General features: G+C 38.8%; 2 protein-coding genes across 2 annotated transcripts; both read left to right on the top strand.

The window, feature by feature from the left end:
- The first annotated feature begins 1549 nt into the window (after window positions 1-1549).
- Window positions 1550-8723, top strand: asb2a.1 (ankyrin repeat and SOCS box containing 2a, tandem duplicate 1). The gene is made up of 10 exons (XM_030772035.1): window positions 1550-1818; window positions 2780-2890; window positions 3032-3201; window positions 3301-3456; window positions 3545-3790; window positions 4036-4207; window positions 4549-4599; window positions 7642-8209; window positions 8322-8475; window positions 8578-8723. Exons 1-10 carry the CDS (start codon window positions 1550-1552, stop codon window positions 8721-8723), a joined length of 2043 nt encoding a protein of 680 aa, XP_030627895.1.
- A 5152-nt stretch (window positions 8724-13875) lies between these two features.
- LOC115810611 (ankyrin repeat and SOCS box protein 2-like) lies at window positions 13876-17125 on the top strand. Its single transcript, XM_030772576.1, has 7 exons — window positions 13876-13984; window positions 14258-14413; window positions 14746-14991; window positions 15299-15470; window positions 15846-16401; window positions 16497-16650; window positions 16995-17125. The coding sequence occupies exons 1-7, from the start codon at window positions 13876-13878 to the stop codon at window positions 17123-17125; spliced, it is 1524 nt and encodes a 507-aa protein (XP_030628436.1).
- Window positions 17126-23702: the final 6577 nt, after the last annotated feature.

The following is a 23702-nucleotide window of genomic DNA, read 5'->3' as shown; positions in this document are numbered from 1 at the left end:
TATCCAGACACACTGAACACACATCCGAACAAGACATAGCTTTGCAACCAAGCATGGAGCACTGTTGAGTGAAGTAAGTGTAACCTCCAAACAGAAATGTGTGAAGAACATTTTAACAATCTATAATTTTCATGCACAGGACAATTGAACAGCTTGCTGTAATCACTGAAGCTTAAGGCGAGGAAGCTTTTCTCGTGGGAATCTTTTAATTTGCCTATGCCTGCTACTCCTCTTGAAATTCTTGGTCAGCTGTCTCTCAAGAGCAACCTGAGCTAAGAGGTTAAAAAAAAGTTAGACCTTCACACCCTCTGCATCATGTGCACTCCCTTGAAAAGTATAATAAACAGAGAGTGCAGAGCTCTGAAGGGAAAGACCAGGTCCTGACAGAGAGCTAAAAGGGACTTAGCAGGAGCAAGTGCTATTTCATCTAAGTATCAACAAAAAAAAAAAACTTGTCTTGCTGGACAATCAGACACAAAACTCACAAAACAGAAAGTAAGTGACAACTCTTTTTGTTTTTATTTCTTTTGATTTTTTTTAATGTTTAATGTGGCTCCTCAGAAACTTTCTTTAAATTTTTACCGTCATGTTGCATGATCTTCATTCATTTGGAACTTGCTGTAATGTCTTCATTGGTTTATGTATCAGGAGACACTGCAGCAAATGCTTAAAATCTTATGTTACATTTAATCCAATGTTTTACATTAAAACATATCAGCAACCTTATGCATTCCACTTCCTTTTGGTTTATGCCAATTGATTTACGCTATGATTGACATTATCTGGATTCAGTGTATCCTTTAATACGATTTAATGTATTTATTTAATCTGAACACACCAGATAAACCACATTGACAGTTTGTTTGTCTCATTTGCATATTTTATGTTATACCTCACACAGTATAATTATGCAAATATATAATATGAATAGACATGTAAAATCATGAAATTCACTGCAAGAATATTGAGTGTCCAGACGTTAATGTACTTCAATATGCTTTAACATGCATTTGTGTATGTGCACCTGTGACACTATGACTTCTATTTATATTCTGAAAGAAAGATATGCATGAGTGTTCACTTGACCCCAATGCTCTATCTATCAGGCAAATGGCCCAGACAGAGAGTACCTCTCATGATATGCAAAACATGTTTTCAGAGGTGTATGTGACACAGTGCCCTTCAACTGTCTGCATGCTTGTTTAATTCTAGAAACTGTTTGCAATGGTGATAAATTAAAAAAAAAAAATTATGAGCACACATAACATTGCTCCAGAAATGTGCTCCTGGGTGAAGTTTCTCGTCACTTTGAATACACATAAACAAATTCAAAAGCTACTTCAACAGTAGTTGAGTGAAAGTATGTGACAATTTGTACTGTATATCACTAAATAATAGCATTACAGGCTTGCATCATTCAGATAAATACGTAATCATCTTCATAATATTCAGTAATGGCTTTATTTTTGTCTATTCCAGCGGTTCTGCCAATGACTCACTGACAAATTTTTCTTCTTCCTCAAGCGATTCATTGGTTTCCAGGATCATCATGGCAGCTGCCCGCCTGTCTGCACCAGGTTCAACGGGCAACAGCGTGGCATTTGATGACTACAGTCTCTACAGTAACCTGTCTGACGATGAGCTCATGCAGCTGGCCATCGAGCGCAGTCTTGCCGAGGCCCACTCTTCTTCATCTGACAGCACAAAGACCATCAGCATGCAAAATAAGCCAGGTACATCTGTCAGAGGCCCGACCACCTCATCTCGGCCCCCTCAGCAGCAGCCTGCCCCAGCTGCTTGCCCTGCAAATCCACCAAGGTACAGTATCAGCCAACCACACCTGCAAAACTTTCCCAAAAAAAGAAAAGAAAAGAAAAGAAAAGAAAAGAAAACAAAACAAAACTCCAGGGCATTATAAAGTATTTTATGAGTACAATCCCTGCAATATGTATTGGAAATTTAAAAAAAAAAAAGGGGGGGGGCATTGAGGATAACATTTGAACCAAGAGAAACTGATTAAGTTAAAAGTAACCTGTGTTAAACACACATTTATTTAATATGCTCTAAATTCTAAAATTCTAAGTTATATTTACGTAAAGATGTTACTTATCATAATAACCAAAACTGTTCCAGCTCTGTTAGCTTCATAATTTGGAAACATTGAGTACACTCAAGTATACTGACATAAAATATGTTCGGTAAACAAAACTTTTATATCATATTATGAACTTAGATATGAAGCTCAGCCTAGGACATTAACTCAGCCATCACACTGCTTCACGTTGCTTCCACCATTTGTTTACTTAACGTCGCTCACAATTACAGATAGCCGACACCTGCTTCACAATCTTGCATGACAGCACAACAGCAGGCCACGTGCGCAGCACCTGTCTTGATCCACTCAGCAGAGCCTAACGTGTCCAAAAGACATCCCCTGGAAAACGTCCAAGTGGCACAGTCTTAGAAGTTCACATGCCAACAGGGAGAAAAATAGAAACATGCCCCATAGCTGTGCCTCTGAACTACTTGTTTAGATTTCCACTCAGGTTCTTAACATACTCCAAGCTCTTCCTTAAATACACCAACAACAATCACAGACCAACCATTAAACTGGATAACTCTAAGAAAACTGCGAAGGATATAGGTATACTGCTTGAATTAGCAGGAATTCTGAAGAACAAGTAGTGTTCACAAACCTGAATTGACGGCTCTTGAGCAACTGCAGTTGACTTGGGTTTCAACGACTGAAGACTAACTATCTTTCATTTCCATCTTGTAGAAACATGACAGACATATGTTCTGTGAGTCACTTTACCACCGGTTATGGCAAGCGGATGGTGGCCTACCGTAGTTATGATGGTAGCCTGCAAGTTGAGCCAGAACCTGAGGAGTGAGTGTCTTACAGGGAGTGATTTCACTCCTTTCCTCTCCCTCTGTGTCACATGTAATGAAAGAATGACCTAAGGTGATTATTGGTCAGAATATACTCTAGCTCAGGATGTCCACCTAATATAATGTGTTTCCTTGACAGAGTGGTTGAGCCCATTGTGAAAGCCATCTGGAATGGTGATGTGGAAACAATGAAGGAACTGATGAAAAGACATGATGTTGACATTCTTAAGGCTAATAAATTTGGCTGGATTCCTGTTCATGAGGCTGCGTGCCATGGTCAAGAAGCTTGTCTTAAAATTCTGCTTCGCGGTAAGATGCATGACAGATTATCCCACAGAATATCCGTTGATCTGACCTTGACTCAGTTATTTTCTTTTTTTTTTCACCTGCTTATTGTTACTCCCCCAGTTCAACCAGGGATGATCAATAAGCGAACCCTGAAAAATTACACACCCCTTCTACTGGCTGTTTCAAGGGAACATGTAGCTTGTGTAAGCTGTCTTTTGGAAAGAGGTGCAGATCCTGACATTGCAAATAAAGACAAAGAAACTCCACTGTACAAAGGTATACTACATTTGACTATTAACATATACATAATAACTACTGAGTGCCTTGCTACATTAGCCAACAAAAATGCCATCTGTTTATCCAGCTTGTGAAAGGGAGAATCCAGAAATTGTTGCCCACCTCCTGAATTATGGTGCTGCAGTGAACAAGAGTTGTATCCAAGGTTGGACTGCCTTGCACGAGGCTGTTTGTCGTAACCACTTGGAAATCTGTGAGATGCTGATCAAAGCTGGAGCCAAAGTCAACACACCCAATATGTATGGCATCACACCTATTTTTGTGGCATCTCAAAGTGGACGACTAGAAGCACTTCGCTTCCTTGTGAAAAACGGTAATTGCACCTTCTCTTCTCACTTTTTTCCTTTTGTTGTCATTGAGTATGTTTTAATTAATGCTTCCACTTAGATACAGTTTAATTTACAACCCAAACGGAATTAACTAGGTCTGATCAACCTGTAGTCAATTCTCAGGCCACTTTGAACATTCATATCACTTTCTCTGACCTTATTTTACTTCCATTGACTTGTTTTCCATTCAGGAATGTCATACAGTTGCCATGTATGTTCTGTACCTCAGGGGCGGATGTTAACAGCCAAGCTTCCGATGGAGCAACAGCACTTTATGAAGCCAGCAAGAATGGTCACGATGAGATAGTGCAGTTTCTTCTGTCTCAAAATGCAGATGCCAACAAACCTGGCAAGACTGGACTCCTGCCCATTCATATTGCTGCCCAGCGTGGAAATGACGGGTGAGTGAATGTTATTGCTGAATTCAGTTTTGGGCTTAAGTCATGATATGGAGTCAGATGATTTTCTCTTTCATTCACATATATCCGAACAAAACTAATGCTTCAAAATCTCCACCTGGCGGTTTGAAGAACATTCTGTCTCCCAAAGGTATATGTAAGCAAATACTTTTGGCTACAATGGCCTTGAGGGGCAATCTTGTTGAGACAGAGAAGTTACTTCGTTCTGTCCCTTGTTTTGATGCTGTGGATGGGGACTCATGTTAAGGAACTTCAAAGCAAGCCAACAGGGCTTCTTGAGAAACAAGCTGTGTTATGCCTCATGATCTCGCATTGGTTTACAGAACAGACCTCCTCCGTTTTGGCTCTACCAGCGGTAATGACAAGGCGGTTAAGTAAGTTTTAATGGCTGCTGTTGTAGTTGTGCCATAGATTTGCAAAATTAACACGTAACCTTCACCTTCATCCAAGCATAGATCCTGTTCTCCATATAAAGCTACTTCAGTAGCAGAGATTACATTGTGTTGCTAAAACTGTCATCCCAAATCTGTGTCCCTCTGTGTCTCTTTATCTGTCTCTGTCTTTGACACTCTCTGTCTTTCTTTCTCTGCATTTGTAGGGGAAAGCGGGGCAAAAAGATATAGGTATATATTTACTATTGCATATCTATTTAGTCATCCATCCTGTCTAAGAACACTTTGCCACGTCAAAAGAAAAAGACTTTTGAACAAAATTATATTGTAATGTCTCATTGTTATTTTTGATTACTGCATTAATGAGTTTGTATGATAAGGAACTCAAATAATTTTATTTGTCTGTCGGGAGATTTTCAGATAGCATAGGGCCTCATTCACCAATATCTCCCTAAGTTTTTCCTTAAATTTGTTCTTGAGAAAGCTCTTAAGAAAAAGTCTACGTCAGATTCATGATGTGTTCTGAAACTGCAATTGTTCGCATCTTTGTCCTTATAATGATGAATCCCATTGTACCCGTAAACTGAAAGCGGGTGCCAGTTGTTCCCAATTAGCTAGGTGAACGCCCCGCCAATTCCCATGAGACTGCAGGGCCGTGTGCACTCACCGGAATCTATGGAAACCCGTATCGGCCAGATTAGAAAAAAAGTTTGCTTAATTCCGACTTTATTTTGCGGAATTCCGACTTTAATTCTCACAATTCTGACTTTATTCCACGGAATGCAGACTCTATTTCTCACAATTCTGACTTTTTTTTCTCGCAGTTTCCGCTTTTTCCCCCTCGCAATTCTGACTCTATTTCTCGTAATTCTGAGCTCTTTTCTAACAACCAATAAGTAGCTTGAGGCATCACTTCTGCTCCCGCCTTAATGGTTCTATGCAACGCGTACAGTCGCAGACGGGAGAGAAGGCTACAATGGCTGCGTCTGCTCTGTCCAGATATTTTAATACTTATCCATATGTATAAAAGTAAAACTGACTGATTCTCACACACCTGCTTTACAACCTGTCTGGTTTCAGATGGGATAAACCATAAGTAGTGTATGTAAAACTACGCACCTGCTCACTTATCACAGTCTACATGAACTGTTATATTCTCATATTGCTCTTTTTGCTCGTTGTACAAAGGTATGAATAAATATGCACTACATTCTGGCGTGTTACATGAAGTGTTACTGTAGTGCTTTGTAAAATAATGAAACTAATTATTCAAAAATATTAAATATGATAATAAAAAAATACTATAGTAATTTAAATCCTATAATATTATACAGCTGTAGAATGGAGGAAAACACCATAAACAATTACTTTGCACAAACATGTCAGCACTCAAATGTGCGTAAGTGTGCTCTTGAGTGTGCATATATTCTGTTCTTACCTACAAATACCAAATAAGAAAATATTGGTGAATGTCAGAAAGCTGCATAAGTGGGTTTTAAGAACAAATTTCCTCTTAAGAACGGTTGGTGAATGAGGCCCATAGCTTTTAAATGTCTGCTTACAATGGTTGTGAGCCAAGCATACATCAGGCCTCAAATAGTGATTAGTTGTAACAAAGAGTGAAAGAGTTAGTTGAAACAAACAGTAAGATGGTTAGTTTAAACAGACAGTAAGACAGTTAGTTGAAACAGACAGTAATGGAGTTAACTGGAACAGACAGTAAGGGGTTAGTTGGAACAGACAGTGAGGGGGTTAGCTGAAATAAACAGTGAGGGGATTAGTTACCCTAACAAACAGTAAGAGGGGTTAGTAACAGTGGTAGTGGGGTTAGCTGTAACACACAGAAGAGAGTTGGTTGTAGCATATAGTGTTGGTTGTTCAAGGTTGTTGAAGTTGTTCACAATCACCACCTTTTACCAACTTGTTACTTACAGAATGAGACATAGAAAAATAACAAGTAATGGGTGAGTGGTCAGAGACCAGTTTAAGATTGCAGTCATAAATGTGGTTTTATGAGCAGCATAGCTAGAAAGTATGACATCTGTCATGTCACCCTCCATCAGTTTTGTAAATATATTAATTCATGTTTGATGCATGCTCTGCTCTTGATATTAAATAAGCCAAGTGATTTTTTTAGGAAGTATCAATATCTATTCTAACATCATTTGTGTGATCAGTTTAATGTTTATTAATCAACAAAATACTCAATATATTTAACAGAAAAAATAATAAACAAGCTACTTGCTATTAATCTTGTGTAAAACATGTTCTTTTCATCAGAGATAACAGATTAGGCTAAAAGCTTTTCATGCATACATTGAAGACTGATGAAGCACCAGCTGTTAATTTTGATGTTTATTAAAACTTCTAAATGTAATCAAAATAATAACAAAACAGCTATTTTGTTTATTGTAGGAAACATTGGATATATTGAATTAATTTTATTTTTCAAAGATTCCCAGCTAGCCTGACTTTTTTTTTTCAATCCAGCTTATGGGGTAAATGTAACATCTGCTTTCTGAACAACTAGCACATCATGGTGTCAGTGTCAGAGTGTGTAATGGTAGCAGAGAGTGTATAATGGTAGAAATGCTGAAGGTTATTGTAAAAAAAAACAACAAAAAAAACGTTGCTACTATATCTCACATAATTATAAGAATTAACCAAAAAAGTGTTTTTCCCCGCCCCATCCAGTTCATACATTCCTTCCTCTCTCACATAACATTCCAATTTAGCTGCTGAATTGCTGGGTTGTTGTCGATTCCCTGAGTGGCATGTCCAGTGTTTACTGCCTTTAAACTTCATGATGCTATAGATAGTGAGTCTGCAAATGCAATAATGCTTTCATTGAATCTTTACTTCTGATGTGTGGTTTTTTTTAGTCATAAGGTTTTTAATCACAAGGTAAAGGAAATGCTTGTGGATACATCCAATGAGGCAGCAATCAATGAGTAACCAAAGGACATAATGGTATAGTTTTCATGTTCTGATCTGGCATAAAACAGTAGCTTGTCTGTGTTTCAGTATTGTGTCCATGCTGATACCTGCCACCAGCAAGGCTAGAGTCAGACGCAGTGGGATAAGTCCACTCCATTTGGCAGCAGAACGAAACAGAGACGAAATTTTGGAGATTCTAATTGAAGCTGGCTTTGATGTCAACGCCATGCTGTCTGAAGGTCACTCCAAGATGTATGAGGACCGCCGCAGCACAGCACTGTATTTCAGTGTCATTAACAACAACATCGAGGCCACCCAAATGCTCCTTGAAGCCGGTGCCAACCCCAACCTGGACACCTTCAATCCACTGCTGGTGGCTGTGAGACAGGGCTGTTTCAGGACAATCAGTTTGCTCATAGAGCACGGTGCCAACGTGAATGCTTATATCCCCACTCATCCAACTTCTTTCCCGGCTGCAGTCATGTTCTGCATGAAGTACCTCTCCCTGCTCAAGTATCTGATGGACAATGGCTGTGATGCCTTATCTTGTTTCAACTGTTTCTACGGCAACAATCCTCATCCACCACTGAAGACCACACGCACCAGGCATGTCTATGACGATCGAAACGACAACGCCCCAAGGACCTGTGTGCAGGTAGGAGGAATGAAAAATTGATTCAGATAGTTATCGCTGCTGTCATTATACAAGTTCTTCTGGTCTGAATTGAAATAAGTCATTCATTTTTTCTACTCTCTTTTAATGCTAGTTTTGTGAGGTGATCTCTACAGAGAAATATAGCCGCTGGGCTGGACCTATCATTGACGTGATATTGGACTATGTGGGGAATGTGCAACTCTGTTCCAGACTCATGGAACATCTGGACAGTTATGATGACTGGGCGAACATCAAGGAGAAAGCAAGTACGTTGTTTCAAGTTTCCTGTACACTTGCAAACACAAACACTACATGGTTACACATTATTAAACATTTATACATTCCACATTTTGTTTTTGCAATTACAGCACCTCCACGCCCCCTGTTACAGCTTTGCAGACTTAGGATCCGTAGTCTGATTGGGACGCATAGACTGAGGAGCATCAACAAATTACCCATCCCTGGAAGACTTATTAAATTTCTTAATTATCAGGAGCGTATTCAAGAATTCTGAGTTTGTTTTTTGTTTGTTTGTTTTTTTGCATGTGTACTTTTCACCTGAATTTTCAAGAATGTGTTTCACTGGTTCTCTTTTTGTATTCACGTTTCTTAAGCAAAATACATAAAAGGTTACATTTGTGATTGATAATGTCTGTGTCATCAGAGTGTCATAATTGGCAGAAAAATCAAACATTACCTGGATGTGTGTATAGTGTATAGATGTGTGTACAGATGTGTGTACAGTACTCTTAACAGATGCTTCTTGTGTACATACTTAAAGGTTTTGTAAATATAGATTTACATAGAGTATTTTTACTGTTTCAGGAGGTGAAAATTGTAGTATATATTTTGAGCGGTTAAGCAATGTCACATAGGTCCTGCGGTAGAAAAACTGCAGTTGGGCGAATGTTTGAGTGATAGTTTTTCCTTGAACGTTTGTATATTTTGTATGTGTATAGATGAAATAGATGTAATTCCTGTTTGTAGTTTTTTAAGAGTATATCAGTCTCCTTTTGCAGCTGAGTGTGGGCTAAATGGTAAGTTAAAGAAATGATCAAGTCCTGTTGTTTTTTTCCTTTGGTTTTGTTTTCTTTTCATTTGTGAGATAAGGCAGGAGTTCAAGTCAAACCCATGAAGACATTTTGTTATGCAAATGGATACAGTGAGCTCCCTCTAGGGCATCTCTTGCATGGGATTGGTTGGCGAAATAGTTAAAGGGAGATAGCTAACCAGTCAATGCATCATGGTACATAACACATGTACAGCATATTTAATTAATATTTACCACAAAGTCGTGAAGCTAGCATTTAGCATCTACTTTAGGGGCAAAGGGCATATGCAATAAAGCAAACATAGGCTAATTTTAGGTAATACTAAAATGTTGAAATAACACTCTATGACTATGGGAATGCTTGGATAAGATAGCAAAAGCTTTCAGCTTCACTTATTCCTGGTCTCCATAACCCCTCTTTTTTGTTGTTTTCAATGAGGTACATAGCAATCAGTAATTTTGTGTGGTTAATGCCCTTGAAAAAAGCCTAATCGAATATGAATGGGTGTCCATGATTTTGAAGTCTATGAAGTGAGTTTGGACATTTTACATCAGCTTTTAAAATAAGGAGAGTGCACTCAATATTATCTTAATAGAATTGGTCACAGTTGTTTTCTTGTCATTTAGATTAGGACTGAAGAGACCTGAATTCAAATGCGGCTAGTTTTTCCTTCCCATTTGAAATTCCAGAAGGGATTGTGTTAGGCTCCCACAATTAAACTGTTCTGTGCTTTCTGAGTTTCTGTTGTATATTTCGTATCTCTGATAAATAGTTCTGCTGTTCGTTAAAATGACATAATGTGAATTATTTTTACCCTTCAATAAAATGAAAACAATTATGTGTCCATCATTCTATACTGGGACAACAAGAAATGGTTAATAAATTATAATAGCAATAAAGGAATTAAATATGAGAGTAAAATTGAATATTCTTTAAATATCTCCAGAGAAACTTACAATCGGCACAAAAAATGCTGTTATGATGGCCAGCCTATTATGAGATAAATACATGTAAATTCAAAAGGAGTTCAAAATACCCTTATTGCTATTTCAGGGCTTTTTTATTCAGGACATATAAAGACATTTCACTCACTCATGGAGTACCACAGGAGGTAATTGCTATTCTCCTGGGATAAAATAAAATGAACCTGGGGCATCCCAAAGTGTAGTCAAAGACTAAATTTTGCTCTATTTTTGGATAGTGAAGCAGGTAGGAATAAATTCTGTGTTGTATCATTTTTCACTTTTAAGTTTTCTCAGTTTTAATACAATGTCCACAATAATGTCCTTATCCCTTTCTTTGCCTGGGTTAGCAAAAGCTAAGTTCTGCAATAACCCTTCCAAGTACACTAGAAGTAAGCAATTAGTGCAATCCAAGGCCTGGAATGCCCTATGCACTTGACTGATGATGATATGGCAGAAATTGACGGGGCATTTATACAGTATTGTACAGCATTTCTCCCAACCAAATCTGAATCTGGTAGAAGATGTGCATCAGTTTTTTCCAAGAAGATGGAGCACAATGATAATGTTTTGATGTGCTATTTCAAAATATGGCCACTAGGAGGCAGACAGGTTTGCAGCTTAACAGAGGATCATACAGTGGATCCTCTTCTTAGGTAACACAGTGGATCCTATACCACCAAGCAAAGTGGTAAAGGATCCTTCAGACTATCGGAAATGACCCTTTTTTGGCCCCAATTTTCCTGCACTCACCCAATACCTTATGTTAAGATATAAACACCATACTCCACTTATCTTTCTATATAGTTAATGTTTCCTCTTTTATACACCTCTATGACAGAACTAGCTTGTATATTCTATGAAATAAATATCTGTGACTGGATTACTTACACTTAGCTTCTTTAGCTTGGCTCTTTTGAATTCAAATGTCTTACCACACTTGAGGCCCACAACTGTAAAGGAAATCATACTCCTTGTATCCATTGTGTTTATGTCATATGTTTCATATCACATTAACATAACAAAGAATAAAATATTACAAGGGGAAAACTGAGCTTAATGGTTTAACTGATAATTGAGTTATCTGGGCTTAAGGGAGTTATATAGGGATAATGCCCACTTCTCCATTTGGGTAACACATGAGAACCTGACTAAAGTGGGAGTCTTCTTTGGGCTCACAAGAAAACTTACTTGAGTTGAAGACAGTAGGAGAGACACTTGTAGTTTACCGCTCAAGACCTACAAAACACTGCAAAAAAATTGTAGAATAAAAAAGGTAAGTGCTAAACTATGGTGGCAGAATTTTCTCTGACTTTGCTGGATTTGTTTGTTTCACAAAAATGTTTTAAAAGTTATGAAAGCAATAATTAAGATTTTCAGGTTCTTTCTAAGAAATGTCTTTACTGCTGCATAAAACAGAGTGTATTAGATTATAATAATAACTTGCCGTATCTCAGTTTTGGCAACAAGGGGTTTTTGTTCAGTTTTTTAATTTGTTTGTTTGTTTTGTATATGCCGCTTGTATTTATCATGTAACATATCACTATAACAAAAGTCTTCGCCTGAATTGTTTAGGAACTTGAAGTCTCATGTATTGCACAGTCATCACAGTTAGGTGATGCTAATTTTAATCCAAACTTAGATACCTGCTGTATTTAGTGGTATTGTGAGATATCCACATATTTTATGCCTTCTGTGAACAGAAATAAAACCAATAAAACCAGTGTAGACATTGAAACTGAGCTACAGGGCTGCCAGAATCAAGGGATTAGGTTGAAAGGAATTCACACTCAATAAAAATCAACATGTAAGAGGTAGTTGTCGCACGCAGGAATGCCATCCAACTGCACATTGCAAATACTATGCCTCATTGCCAAGAGCCTAGTGCAATTATTCAAGCCTCATGTTGTTAGAAAAATGTGCTTTTAAGCTTCAAATGTAGTGTCACATGGTCTGCAGAAACATGGCAGTGCTGCTGCTTTTAGGAGAATGAACGGGTAAAATGTAAAAAAAAATTCTTAATCGGTCCTAACATTTGCTCAGAAAGCTAAGGTGATGACAGAGTAACATTCGAGTCATTTGACAAGTCTGTTGTTCTAGCGTCTTGTTGCAGTGGCACATGTTGTGCTTGCGTTGCCCAGGTTGCCAAAGCCTAATTTTACCCTGAGGTCCAGCATAGACTGCAATGGCCCAAATGAAGGTCACAGTGTTCTGTGCTGTAGTTGTGTCTATGTTTTCTTCTGGTGCACATGTATATGAGACCATTCAACAGCTGCTAGGAACAATATAACCTTGACTTCCAGTGAAGGAACTGCCAAGTGGGAAACCAAAACCTCATTACAAACATTTTATCTTTATTGATAATTAACTGGATATATGTGTTTCCACTTCATCTACAAAGTTATCCTGATGAATTCCTTATCAATCTTATGGAAGATTACCCCATATGCCATGTTGTAACAAATGGAGGTGACAGTTCAAAGATCTGTGGGCAAATTAAATATAAATCTAATATGTAATTTCAAGGATGGCTTTCATGAATAGATTTCTTTGGCGATATGTAAACATTAAACTTGTGCTTTTCTTCCACTGTGTCTCATTTTAAATACACAGAAAAAAGTAATTTCACGACAGATGAGAGCACATTGCAGTACTGGATCAGAAGGAATGTCTTAGCCTGATACTGACATGTGAGCAGCAAGTTTAGAATGCAAGAAGTTTTGACCTTAAACTTCACAATCATTTAACCCAAAGGGACTTGTCACCATGTATTCATATACTTTCAAGTGAGCAAGGGCAAAAATACAACATCAAGATACATGTTATAGCTTGTATTTTGAAACACTGCCTACAACTGCATGCAAGTGACCTAGTGCATATATATATAATGGTGTTACTAGCCAAAGTATCTTATTATAGTCAGTCATATTAATGGATTCATTGTCATATTAATGGATTCATTGTAAATCAACAGATGTTGTCTTACTTTGTAAAAAAGAAAAAAAGTTCAAATTGTTTCGTGCCATTTTGTCTGATGGTGTTTATGTGTTTGAATAAAACTCTAGGATGAAACTCGATCTTCTTCAAAATCTTCCTACATCTGAGGCAACAAGGAGCTATTCCTTTATCAACAGTGATGGAACTCGATGTGTAGCATGGCGAAGATATGATGGATCTCTGTACACCACTAAAGAGCCCCTTGAGTGAGTGTGGCACATAACTGAGGAGTCCACAACGCAACATAATCAGCCATAACACATGAATTACAACTTATTTATCTTAACGGTGTATGGCAGTTTTTTAGAGATCAGAAATCCCACAAAGACACAAAATTTGAAGTGGCTGGAGATGTTACAGTTCTGCACAAAAGTAGCTTGTGATAAATACATTATATTAGACATTTAAAGATACCTTGTAATTATGTAGCTACTTGTTTTATTTTCTAGTTTTGTGTACATGAAAGTGTACATGTGTTATGAAAGTACTTTGTAGTCATGTTCATTCAGTGATACCTATATTCCCTTCCATTCACTTCAAAAGGATTTCACTCTTTCGCAACCTCTGAAACACTAAATGTCTGTAATTCTCGTAAAGGCTCACTGATCCACTCTTTGGAGCTATTAGAAGTGGTAATGTGAGTGGTTTGCTGGAGATGATTCAGACTGGGAGAGACCTCAGAGTGCAGAACAAGCAAGGATGGATGCCAGTACACGAGGCTGCAGCACTGGGCCAACAAGAATGCCTTAGGGTGATACTGACAGGTGAACGGCAATCTTAGAACAGAGGAAGGATTGACTTCATACCTCACAATCCTTTAAGCCACAGAGATGTCACTGGTGATAGGAGCACACATAGCTACAAGCAAAAACACAACCTTGTATCTTCAGGCAATGTCTGTTCCAATTTAGTTGATCTGTAACTCTGGTACAGTTTTTTTATTATTATTTATTTAAAGAACATCCAGTTTACTTCTTTAGTTATGCACTGTTACATATCTTCATGCATATCAGTATAACCTGACTCTCCCTATTCAGTACATTCTGAGCTGATAGACACATTTAACCAGAAGCAACAAACCCCTCTCTTGTTGGCTGTGGAGGCTGATCATGTGAGCTGTGTGGAATGCCTTCTGGAATGGGGGGCCAATCCTAACATTTGTAACAAGGATGGGGAAACTCCCCTTTGTAAAGGTACCTCTCCTCAGTTTATAGATACAGATTCTATTTACCTCAATAACATCATATGTTCTTTATTGAACCAATCTGGGAAGTTGGATGGATGGATGGATGGATGGATGGATGGATGGATCGAGGAATGGATGGATGGATGGATGGATGCACTGACTGATGAACAAATGGATGAATGGATGGTTGGATTACTAAGTATAAATGATATATGAAAGCGACAATGAATGCATTCAAAAATGGTTGAATGGATTGAATTGGGAGAAATGATTAAACAATTTCTTCTTCCTTTCTGTATTATCTATGGAATTATTTATGAAATAAAACACATGAACAAGCTTGTGAGGTGGAGAACGGAGCGATAGTGGAGCTCCTGCTTCATTTTGGAGCTGAGGTGAACAGGAGCTGTATCCAAGGGTGGACCGCCCTGCATGAGGCTGTGTGTCGTAACCACATTGAGATCTGTGAAATGTTGGTAAAAGCTGGAGCCAAACTTAGCACACCCAATAGGTATGGCATCACACCCATCTTTGTGGCAGCCCAAACTGGAAGCGCAGAGGCTGTAGGCTTCCTCATAAAAAATGGTAAGCCATCAGAGGCACTTCTACAGGATCTTGAGCCTTTTAGTTACAAAACAGTTATATAGATACCAAAAGTTTTGTCATCAATTAAATAATTGGTATTCAGTTATAATGAGTCATTTTCATTCTGGAATACAATATGAATCACCATGAATTCACATTTAATTAAATAAAATAATGGCGATGAGTTCTAATGCCACTTCCTGATACTGCTCTTCTCTTTGATCAGTTTCAAAATGTGTGCTAATATTGCTAACCTTATCATTAAAAGATGAAATCTTATCAAAACATCCACTGCTGTACAACCCAGGTGCAGACGTGAATAGCCAGGCAAAAGATGGGGCTACCACCCTGTATGAAGCCTGTAAGAATGGCCACAAGGATGTTGCAGAGCTTCTTCTGATGAATAAAGCTAACGCCAACAGACCAACCAACAATGGTCTTTTGCCTCTTCATATTGCTGCTCAGAATGGATACAATGAGTAAGGACATTTAAAAATGGCAGATAAAATGGGTTACATCATTGCTCATCACTGAGGTCTTTCTCTATTTCTCTCAGAAGCTGACCTTATGTCAAACACCTTAGTTAGCTATTTTACTGTGGTCAGTTTTTCAAGTTATAGAATGACTGCCATATCCCTAATGAGGTTTAAAAGCAAGCCTTCAGAATCATACTTTAAGACTTTGTGATATTTTGTCATCCTGAGGCTGACCTGTAGATTCAACTCCTTTCTCAAAACCTAACAGTTTGCAAAAAAAATGTAAGTCAGTTGAAAAGTCATGTTAGGTTCTCAGCACCTCTAAAATGCTACACTCAAAAACTGCTTCTTCTCATTCCTCCTGTCTTCCTATCTCAGGATTGTGTCCCTACTGATACATGTTACTAGCAGGTCTAGGGTACAGAGAAGTGGCATCAGCCCCCTTCATCTGGCAGCTAAGAACAATCAGGATGATACACTGGAACTCCTGATCCAAGCTGGCTTTGATGTCAATGCCCTCCTGTCCCCAGAGCATTCTTGTTTGTACCAAGACCGTCGAACCACAGCCCTGTACTTTGCCATTGCCAGTGGTAATGTGGCGGCTTCTGCAATGCTCTTAGAGGCCGGTGCCAATCCTAACTTGGATACCTTCAGCCCTATACTGGTGGCTGCCAGGCAGGGTTGTATGGAGACTCTTAGATTGCTGGTGGAGCACGGTGCTGATGTGAATGCTCTGATCCCAAATCTTCCTACTACTTTCCCGTCAATTATAATGCTATGCCTGAAGCACCCTCCCATGTTGAAGTACCTGATGGGCAATGGCTGCAATGCCATGTCCTGCTTTCAGTGCAAGTATGGCAGCAGACCACACCCACCACTGAAGCCCCGTTTCAAAGAGGATCTGAGGCTAAGTGAAAAAGAACCATGCTTGCAGGTAAACCAGATAAGATAAGCAAGAATTTTTCTTTTCTAATCCAGAGAGTAAAGCACAGGAAGATCCTAATTTATATAATGTGTCTTCATGGACAGTTCTGTGACATAATCTCCAGTCCCTCAGTGAGCCATTGGGCAGGACCCATCATTGATGTTTTGTTGGACTATGTGGGGAATGTGAAGCTATGTGCCAGACTCACTGACCATCTAGATAGCTGTGAAGACTGGGCTGGTATCAAAGAGAGAACAAGTTAGTATGCTTCTGCAGTCATAATCAGCAAGTGCTATTCTTTTCACTCATATGTTAAATATGGTATAAATTCTGAAATATTTCTTTATACTCCAGCAATTCTATTATGATACTTGAATTGTGGGCTAAGCAAATATATAAGTTATCTTCATTTACTTGATATTGATGACTTATAATACACCTTATAGTTATTTCAAGTTGAGCAGTTGAAACCACAAAAACAACAAATAGCAAAATTACACATTGAACATGTTCCTATTGAATGTATCCTCATGCCTGTCAAAAGTGTCTTTCACCTGCCATTGTATAAGATTTCAAGCCTTCTCTCTTTGTTGTTTTCACAGAGATCCCATGTCCACTGATGCAGCTCTGCAGAGTGAAGATACACCAGCGTGTTGGGAGTCCGAGACTGAGGTGCAGTAACATCCTTTCCCTACCAGGAAAACTGATCAAGTATTTGAACCATGATGAGTGATAACTGGTGTTGAGAACCAAATCCATGTTCTCAAATATGAGAAAGAGCAGTGCTGAATGAGATGTTCTGTGTAAACGTAAGACTTCTAGTACCTGTGTTATCAAAGTTCTTCAGGTCTATTGTCATCAGAGAAGATGCAAGACATAGGTAATGATTCAGTCTGAGATTACAGTAAACTCAGGGTCATACAGATGACAAACTTGTGAACTGGTTGCCTTCTTCTCTCTTGTTTCATTAACTGTATTGGAACTTTGATGAGATTTCACTTCAATTAATCCTGTATGCCTTGTAGTAGGAGAAATGGTTCTGACCACTTGTTAGTCTGGTTTGCTTGACTGTGCCTTATCTGTATAAGCTCCTATTATACATATGCAAAAAGAACATCTAATTAATTATTTGGAAGATCATGCCATTATTTAGGACATCATTGGGAAATTAGTAGAATTTATGTTATTAGAGTTGAGAAATTTATACAGTAACAAAACAAGCAAACTCTGTTAAGGGGGTTGATGAGATGTGTCATTTTAAGCATTAAGAAAAATAAAATTCACTGTATTATCACTAGGGTCCTTTCACAGTATTTTGATGCAAAACATGATAACTGAACATTGTGTGTGTGTGTGTGTGTGTGTGTGTGTGTGTGTGTGTGTGTGTGTGCGCGCGCGCACGCGCACGTGTGAGTGTGTGTGTTCTTTTTAATCAACGATCCTTTCACCTCTGAGTCAGATGGACATAAAAAAAAAAAACTAACAAAAGGTCTTATTTCCTCTTTCATTCCTCCTGGATGTTACCCATTACTCCTTATGTTCTGAGCCCAATCATTTGTGTGATTCTTTATCTCACCCTCTTTCATGTTCTTGCAGCTGTTACTCAATGCTGCTTGACCTTGTGGATCACACAGACCCTGAATTGAATACTTGATAGAGCAATGCCGGATGCACTAGCTTTACAGGTTATTGCATTCCTTAGGGTTTGCTAAAAATACTCAACATTCACCACCTGCTGGTGAATTGCCTCTCTGGTATGCCTCTGTAGGCTGGGGTGTAATGTGCACATTGTAAAAGCAGATTGTTTTTCAAGTGACTGTGAGAGATCTCAAACAACAGTATACGCTGATTTCACAGAGAATGCTAGTAAAGGCAGCTAATTCACTCATTCACTTGTGTGGAAAATGTTGAGCCACAAGCAAAATGGGCTACCTATCTGCTCTTTCTGATAATCAAAGATGTTATAATTGATAATAGATGCAAATAACCTCAATTCAGTAATTGGCACATCTTTTAAAAAGTCTTTTTGTGTGGTATTTTGGAATATGAAAAGTCTGAGTGATCAAACTGAAAGCTAGAACACCAGAATTCAACTTTAATAAGACTAATTGTCAAGAGAAAAAAACTCACATGGGCCACCAACAAACATCAGTGCACCAATTTAGTAAATCAGTTACCATTATTACTTGCTTATGCTCACAACTGTGCATGTAATTAAAATACTAGAAAACCTAAACCCAGCCCCAATGAGCTCTTGCAGTGATGTTATTTTGAACTGTGTTGAATTTAAACCATTTTTGAGTCCATAAAATTCTCAAAAAGCCTCATATGATTTACAGCTGTTTTCAGTTCTTCAGTCCTTCAAACGAATACTTTGAAAATGAACTGAACCCAAACCTGTCTAAAGGTGTCACATTTTACCTAAAGCAAATCAATAAACAACTATTCTTATAAACAGGGACTAGAACTTACATGACTTTGTAATTTCTCCATCACCTCTTACACAAATGGAGATGCATGTAGTAGAGTGTGCTCCATCAAATCACCATTAGATGGTAGTGATGCCCTGCAGGAAAGCAGTGTAGAACTTAAGGGTCCAACTACGATAAACCGCAGTTGTAACAGACTTAAACAAAACAGAAACTCGTCGGGTTTGGCTTAATCTATCTGTCTTCAAAAGAAATATACCGTTCTGAGGTGGTGTTAAGTCACGAGTACTATTGATATGGAAAAAGTCAAGCAGTATTCCATGGCTTACAACCTTTTGTTTTCTTCCTCATATAAGGGAAAGAAAATAGTCATCAGCAAATAACGATGCATTTTGCATTTTTAGTGCTAATTCAAATGAGGTAATTTGTTGATGCTTAGAGCCTTTAGAGGCCTTTTAAACACTTTTGCGTGTGTAATCTTTTCCCATCATCGGTTGTCCCAGTTCATCCTGTGCAATTGTTTAGATGAATGACTTCAGAAATGTCAACAGAGAGCATTAATTATTTTTGAGCCTATGGTGGCAGAGGGGGTTAGGGCTTTATTGACATTTCTTTCGTGCCAAATTGTGAGTGGACAAATAAAAAATGCTGGCGAAAATAACAGAGCTCTGCAGGACTCTAAATCACACTTCTGCAGAGAATGACACTCCGGTGTTGTTATAAATGCTAGCTCCTCTCTCTGGCATCTGTGAAGTCTGCGAAATGTTCTCTAGCTTTGCAACTTTGCCTTCAAACAAGATGCGCCACTTACAGGATGAGCCATCATATAAAATGACAACAATCAGCTGCATTTCTTCCGAAACAGCCGACAGATGTTTTTTGGTTAATTGTTATGATACGAAATATGCATGGCTTGATGTTGTAAAGGTATCCTTTAAAACTTGAATATTTCCTGAGTATATATGATATTAGTAAATTTGTTTCATTCTGCATATGGAAGTATGCTGTCCACAACAGACGAAAAAAAGAGAGTTGCGCAATACCCAAGGAATAAAATAAACAATAACAAGAGCCAAAAAGTGAAACCATTACCCTCCTGTATATGCTTTGGAAATGTCAGCTGTATGCATGCATAAGTAAGCAACAAAGAAAGAGCGAAATAAGAAAAACTGGGGAAACTGCCGCATTGTTGTTGTGGGGAACTCACACTTAAGTCTCTCCAAGTGGCTTGTTGTGGAGACAAACTGTAGCATGATGAGAAAAGTACTGGATGAGAAAAACAAGACAAAATGATGGGTAGATCAGACAGCCCTCCATCTGCACTAATAAAGAGAGGGACTCTATGGCTGAATCCCAGTGCCCTTCCCTTGGCCTTTCCCCTAGTTTTGGATTGCCCTCAACTGGGTAGTGGCCCTTCAGAACGGAGCAGCCACATCGGCCATTTCAGTGTTGTCCTGCCCATAGAAATTTCTGCTATGCACTGATATCAGATGAGTGGGGAAGTGCAGAAAATGTGCTACTTAATTATATTTCAAGTTTCATACATGGGACATGTGTCCTGTCACTCACACATTGTCGTTTATATGAAGTTCTACTGAATCGTGAATATTCTGAATATTCACGATTCGATAAAAATGCGGATTTTTCTGAAATGCATCCTATAACAATCCAGTTACATATTCCTTTGCATTTGCATTAAACTAAGATATACCAACTGATTTTAAATTTTTTGCATGATTATTTGCAAAGTTATGGGCTTCTTTCCCCGCACCAGTAGCCATGTTCCATGTTACGCTGCCTCAGTTCACAAAGCATTCTGGGAATTTTCTTCCACCACCATTTGGGGTCTGCATCTGAAAACGCTTTGTTTGGAGGGCCACTTCAGGGTACAAGGTTCAAGGTTTTCTTTATTGTTTTATTTGGAGGGCTAGATGACCAGTACCCCTCGATCCCCAGAAGGAACAGGACATCCCACTCTACGCGGGAGCGCACAAAACGGAGGGGCAGGTCCAAGTGGTAGAGCTAAGGGAAGGGAATTGAGATTGGGCCTGTGTGTCTGTGTATGTGTGTGTTTGTTTGGAGGAGAGATGGTTGGGAGGGTGTCAAGTCCATCCATTATGTCTGGGTTTGATTAAATTTATTGTGATAAAGTCTGGATACAAGATATCACTGAGATCAGAAGGGGCACTTGTCCAGAAATAGCACCAGACTTCCCGCCCAGGCTATCAAGTGGGAATCTGTCTGAAGTTGAATTGACAACATGTCTATATGTATTGCTGCTACTTTCCTGATGTTGTCCCATATCTCGGGTAGCTTTCATGCTGTTATCCAATATCCTTTTGTAATTCTCTTATGCTGGACGAGAACTTCAGCAAGGATCATCTAAGTGATTCCTGGGTTCAGATATCCTTCCCTGCTGTAAGAGTATATATTTTGTAATGTGCAAAGGCCAAGTAAGAATAATATGTTTATTCAGGCAAGATTATTGTCAGATGAGATGACTTTCATCAATTGTTTTCATTTTCCTTGGATAACTGAGGATGGCTGTTTCATAAATTCTAATTTCTCATTTGACCCAAAATAAAAAAGAGCAGAGTGTAGTTTAAATTTCTCAGTTAAGCCAGTGTAGGTGGAACGCAAAGTATAGAGATAAGGGTGCTGCAAAGATCCATAATCAATTTAAAGCCAAGGACTCTATTTTTAACATCTTAAAACCTTAAAACCATAAACATACATGAGTAATGGTATGGTTTCAACCCATTTACAAATGGAAAATCGTGATGTTGTTGTAAAAACTCATTACAGCAAGGACCACGATGGCTGCAATGACTTTGAAGTTGGCTTGCAATGAAAATATTACAGGTGACGTGCTACATTTCTCACTGTCTGCATTTTACTCCATGTAGAGTAGACCTCCACTTAACACACAAATATTGTAGGTTGCGATTCTAAATTATAAATAATGTAATTTAAGAGTTAGACAGCGGTAATGGTATGATTTGTTTGAAGAGGACATGTGGCACCCATATAAACATCCATAGAAGAAAATTCAGTCACTTGTGTCAAGCTTGTCAGTCTGTAATACAGCACCTACCAATTTAAATTTGGCCAACTGGTGATTAGCAGTTTGTGATGTGTGAGTTTTCTGTCTTGCTACAGTACGGTGACTATGAAAACTTTAGAAGAGCATAGAAGACCACGTGTTCTTCAGGTTCTTGGGAGCAAGTCCTCTTTTCTCATTCATTCTGGTTATCTGCAAATTAAAATTCCTGGTGCAAGCAATGGGTGACTCAGAATTCTGGAGTTTATCCCCTCTCTCAGTTACAATATCTGTGTAGTGCAAAATAGCATTCTATATTTGGGAATCACATTTTGAATTGCAGCGGTGACACACTTGCTGACTGTAGCCTGGAATCCATAGGAATATAATTGCTTGCATTCCTTTGGGAGGATGAATCAGCGAGGATTCCTCTCCCCTCTATCTCGGCTGTGATCTCTGACCGTCACATCAAACATGGATGTAGTTGCAGGTGAATTTAAGTAAACAGTACTCTCCACCCTGTACATTACTTTGTGTATGTAGCGGGACATTACAAAGCTGGAGAAGAGTGTGTGTGTGTGTGTGTGTGTGTTTGTGTGTGTGTGTGTGTGTGTGTGGTGGGGGGGTGAGGAAGTGTTCTGTCTGTAAAAAGAGATTGCAGGCATAGCTAGATTTTGATATGACAAATTCACCTCAAACTACATGCTTTTACAACATGGGTTCTGAAACCAATACCATAAAGGCCACACAATTAGTAAACATGAATTTCTGCCAGTCATTAAAAACAATATTTAGACTGTAGGAACAGAAACACAAAACACCGCTCATATATTGCTAGTCTGGGCAAACTGGTCTTGATTAAGACCAAAAAAAAAAACAAACTTAGACCTCCTTTTTTCATCAATGTCCCATTGATGAGCAGCTCCGTAAAGCAACACAGAGCTCCTCTCATCTATATTTCCACCACAACACATGTATCAGTGATGGCTCAGAGCGTAGATGACATCAGCTAGACGCCAGATAGGCTCCACAGCCTCCCTGACTCTGCATGTTAACCTGAGGCTTATGTAACCTACATACCTCATGCAGGGCATCACCCTGCCCTCAGTAACCACAGTGTATATTCCCTCTTCCTCAGTCCCAAAAAAGTAGGGGTTCGCTAAACCAAAACTTCCATTACTAGATAACCATCTCAAAATGCTAATGTAAATATGATTCAGAAACTAATATGCGGTCGAAGAAAAAATGTGATATGCCATCAACAGAGGGACCACGTAGTTTGCTGCCTAATTGTACTTCACAATGAATTTACAGGGCATCATGTGTGATTTGACCATGAGTTGTGCACAGCCTATTTTTATCCTGTTAAGTCACAGTGGGAAAAGAAATTCATAATTTGGGTCAAATATCTTGAACTGCTAAGGTTGATAGACAACAAGGTAAAGGGCTAAAGGCCAGACCAGGCTCTGTTAGATGGATTTATGTTCAAATCATGCTCTCTAAACCATAGACAATTGTTTCACCATGCTGAAGGGAATCAGTCACTCAATTCATCCTGCCACGTACACCTGACGCAGGAAACCCACTCACCCCCTATCTCTCAATGGACTTTACCGCTCCCCTAAGTCCTTCCCCACTAAACTACAGAGAACCACATGGCTAACTGCAATCCTGGTGCCCTGGATGCACGTACTCAGATTAGCCCCTCACAGGAGAAAGGAAAGCCTTGGAGCATTCTGATAAAATGATGTATTATTAGGGCCTAATTCCATTTGCTGTGAGCTGGAGATCTAAAAAAAGGCCTCTTCTGTTGTTATTGCTCCAGACCAGTTTCCACTGTC

The sequence above is a fragment of the Chanos chanos genome, chromosome 4, assembly GCF_902362185.1.
Source record: "Chanos chanos chromosome 4, fChaCha1.1, whole genome shotgun sequence".
Lineage (NCBI taxonomy): Eukaryota > Metazoa > Chordata > Actinopteri > Gonorynchiformes > Chanidae > Chanos > Chanos chanos.
Note: the sequence above shows the minus strand (reverse complement) of the source record. Positions and strands in the feature narration are given on the sequence as shown.

Coding starts and splice junctions, on each gene's coding strand:
- LOC115810611 (XM_030772576.1), top strand. CDS start 13,876: ATGATTCAGACTGGGAGAGACCTCAGAGTGCAGAACAAGCAAGGATGG. Junction 14,992..15,298: donor AGGCTTCCTCATAAAAAATG/GTAAGCCATCAG, acceptor TGTACAACCCAG/GTGCAGACGTGAATAGCCAG. Junction 16,651..16,994: donor TGGTATCAAAGAGAGAACAA/GTTAGTATGCTT, acceptor TTGTTTTCACAG/AGATCCCATGTCCACTGATG.
- asb2a.1 (XM_030772035.1), top strand. CDS start 1,550: ATGGCAGCTGCCCGCCTGTCTGCACCAGGTTCAACGGGCAACAGCGTG. Junction 3,791..4,035: donor TCGCTTCCTTGTGAAAAACG/GTAATTGCACCT, acceptor TCTGTACCTCAG/GGGCGGATGTTAACAGCCAA. Junction 4,600..7,641: donor GGTAATGACAAGGCGGTTAA/GTAAGTTTTAAT, acceptor TCTGTGTTTCAG/TATTGTGTCCATGCTGATAC.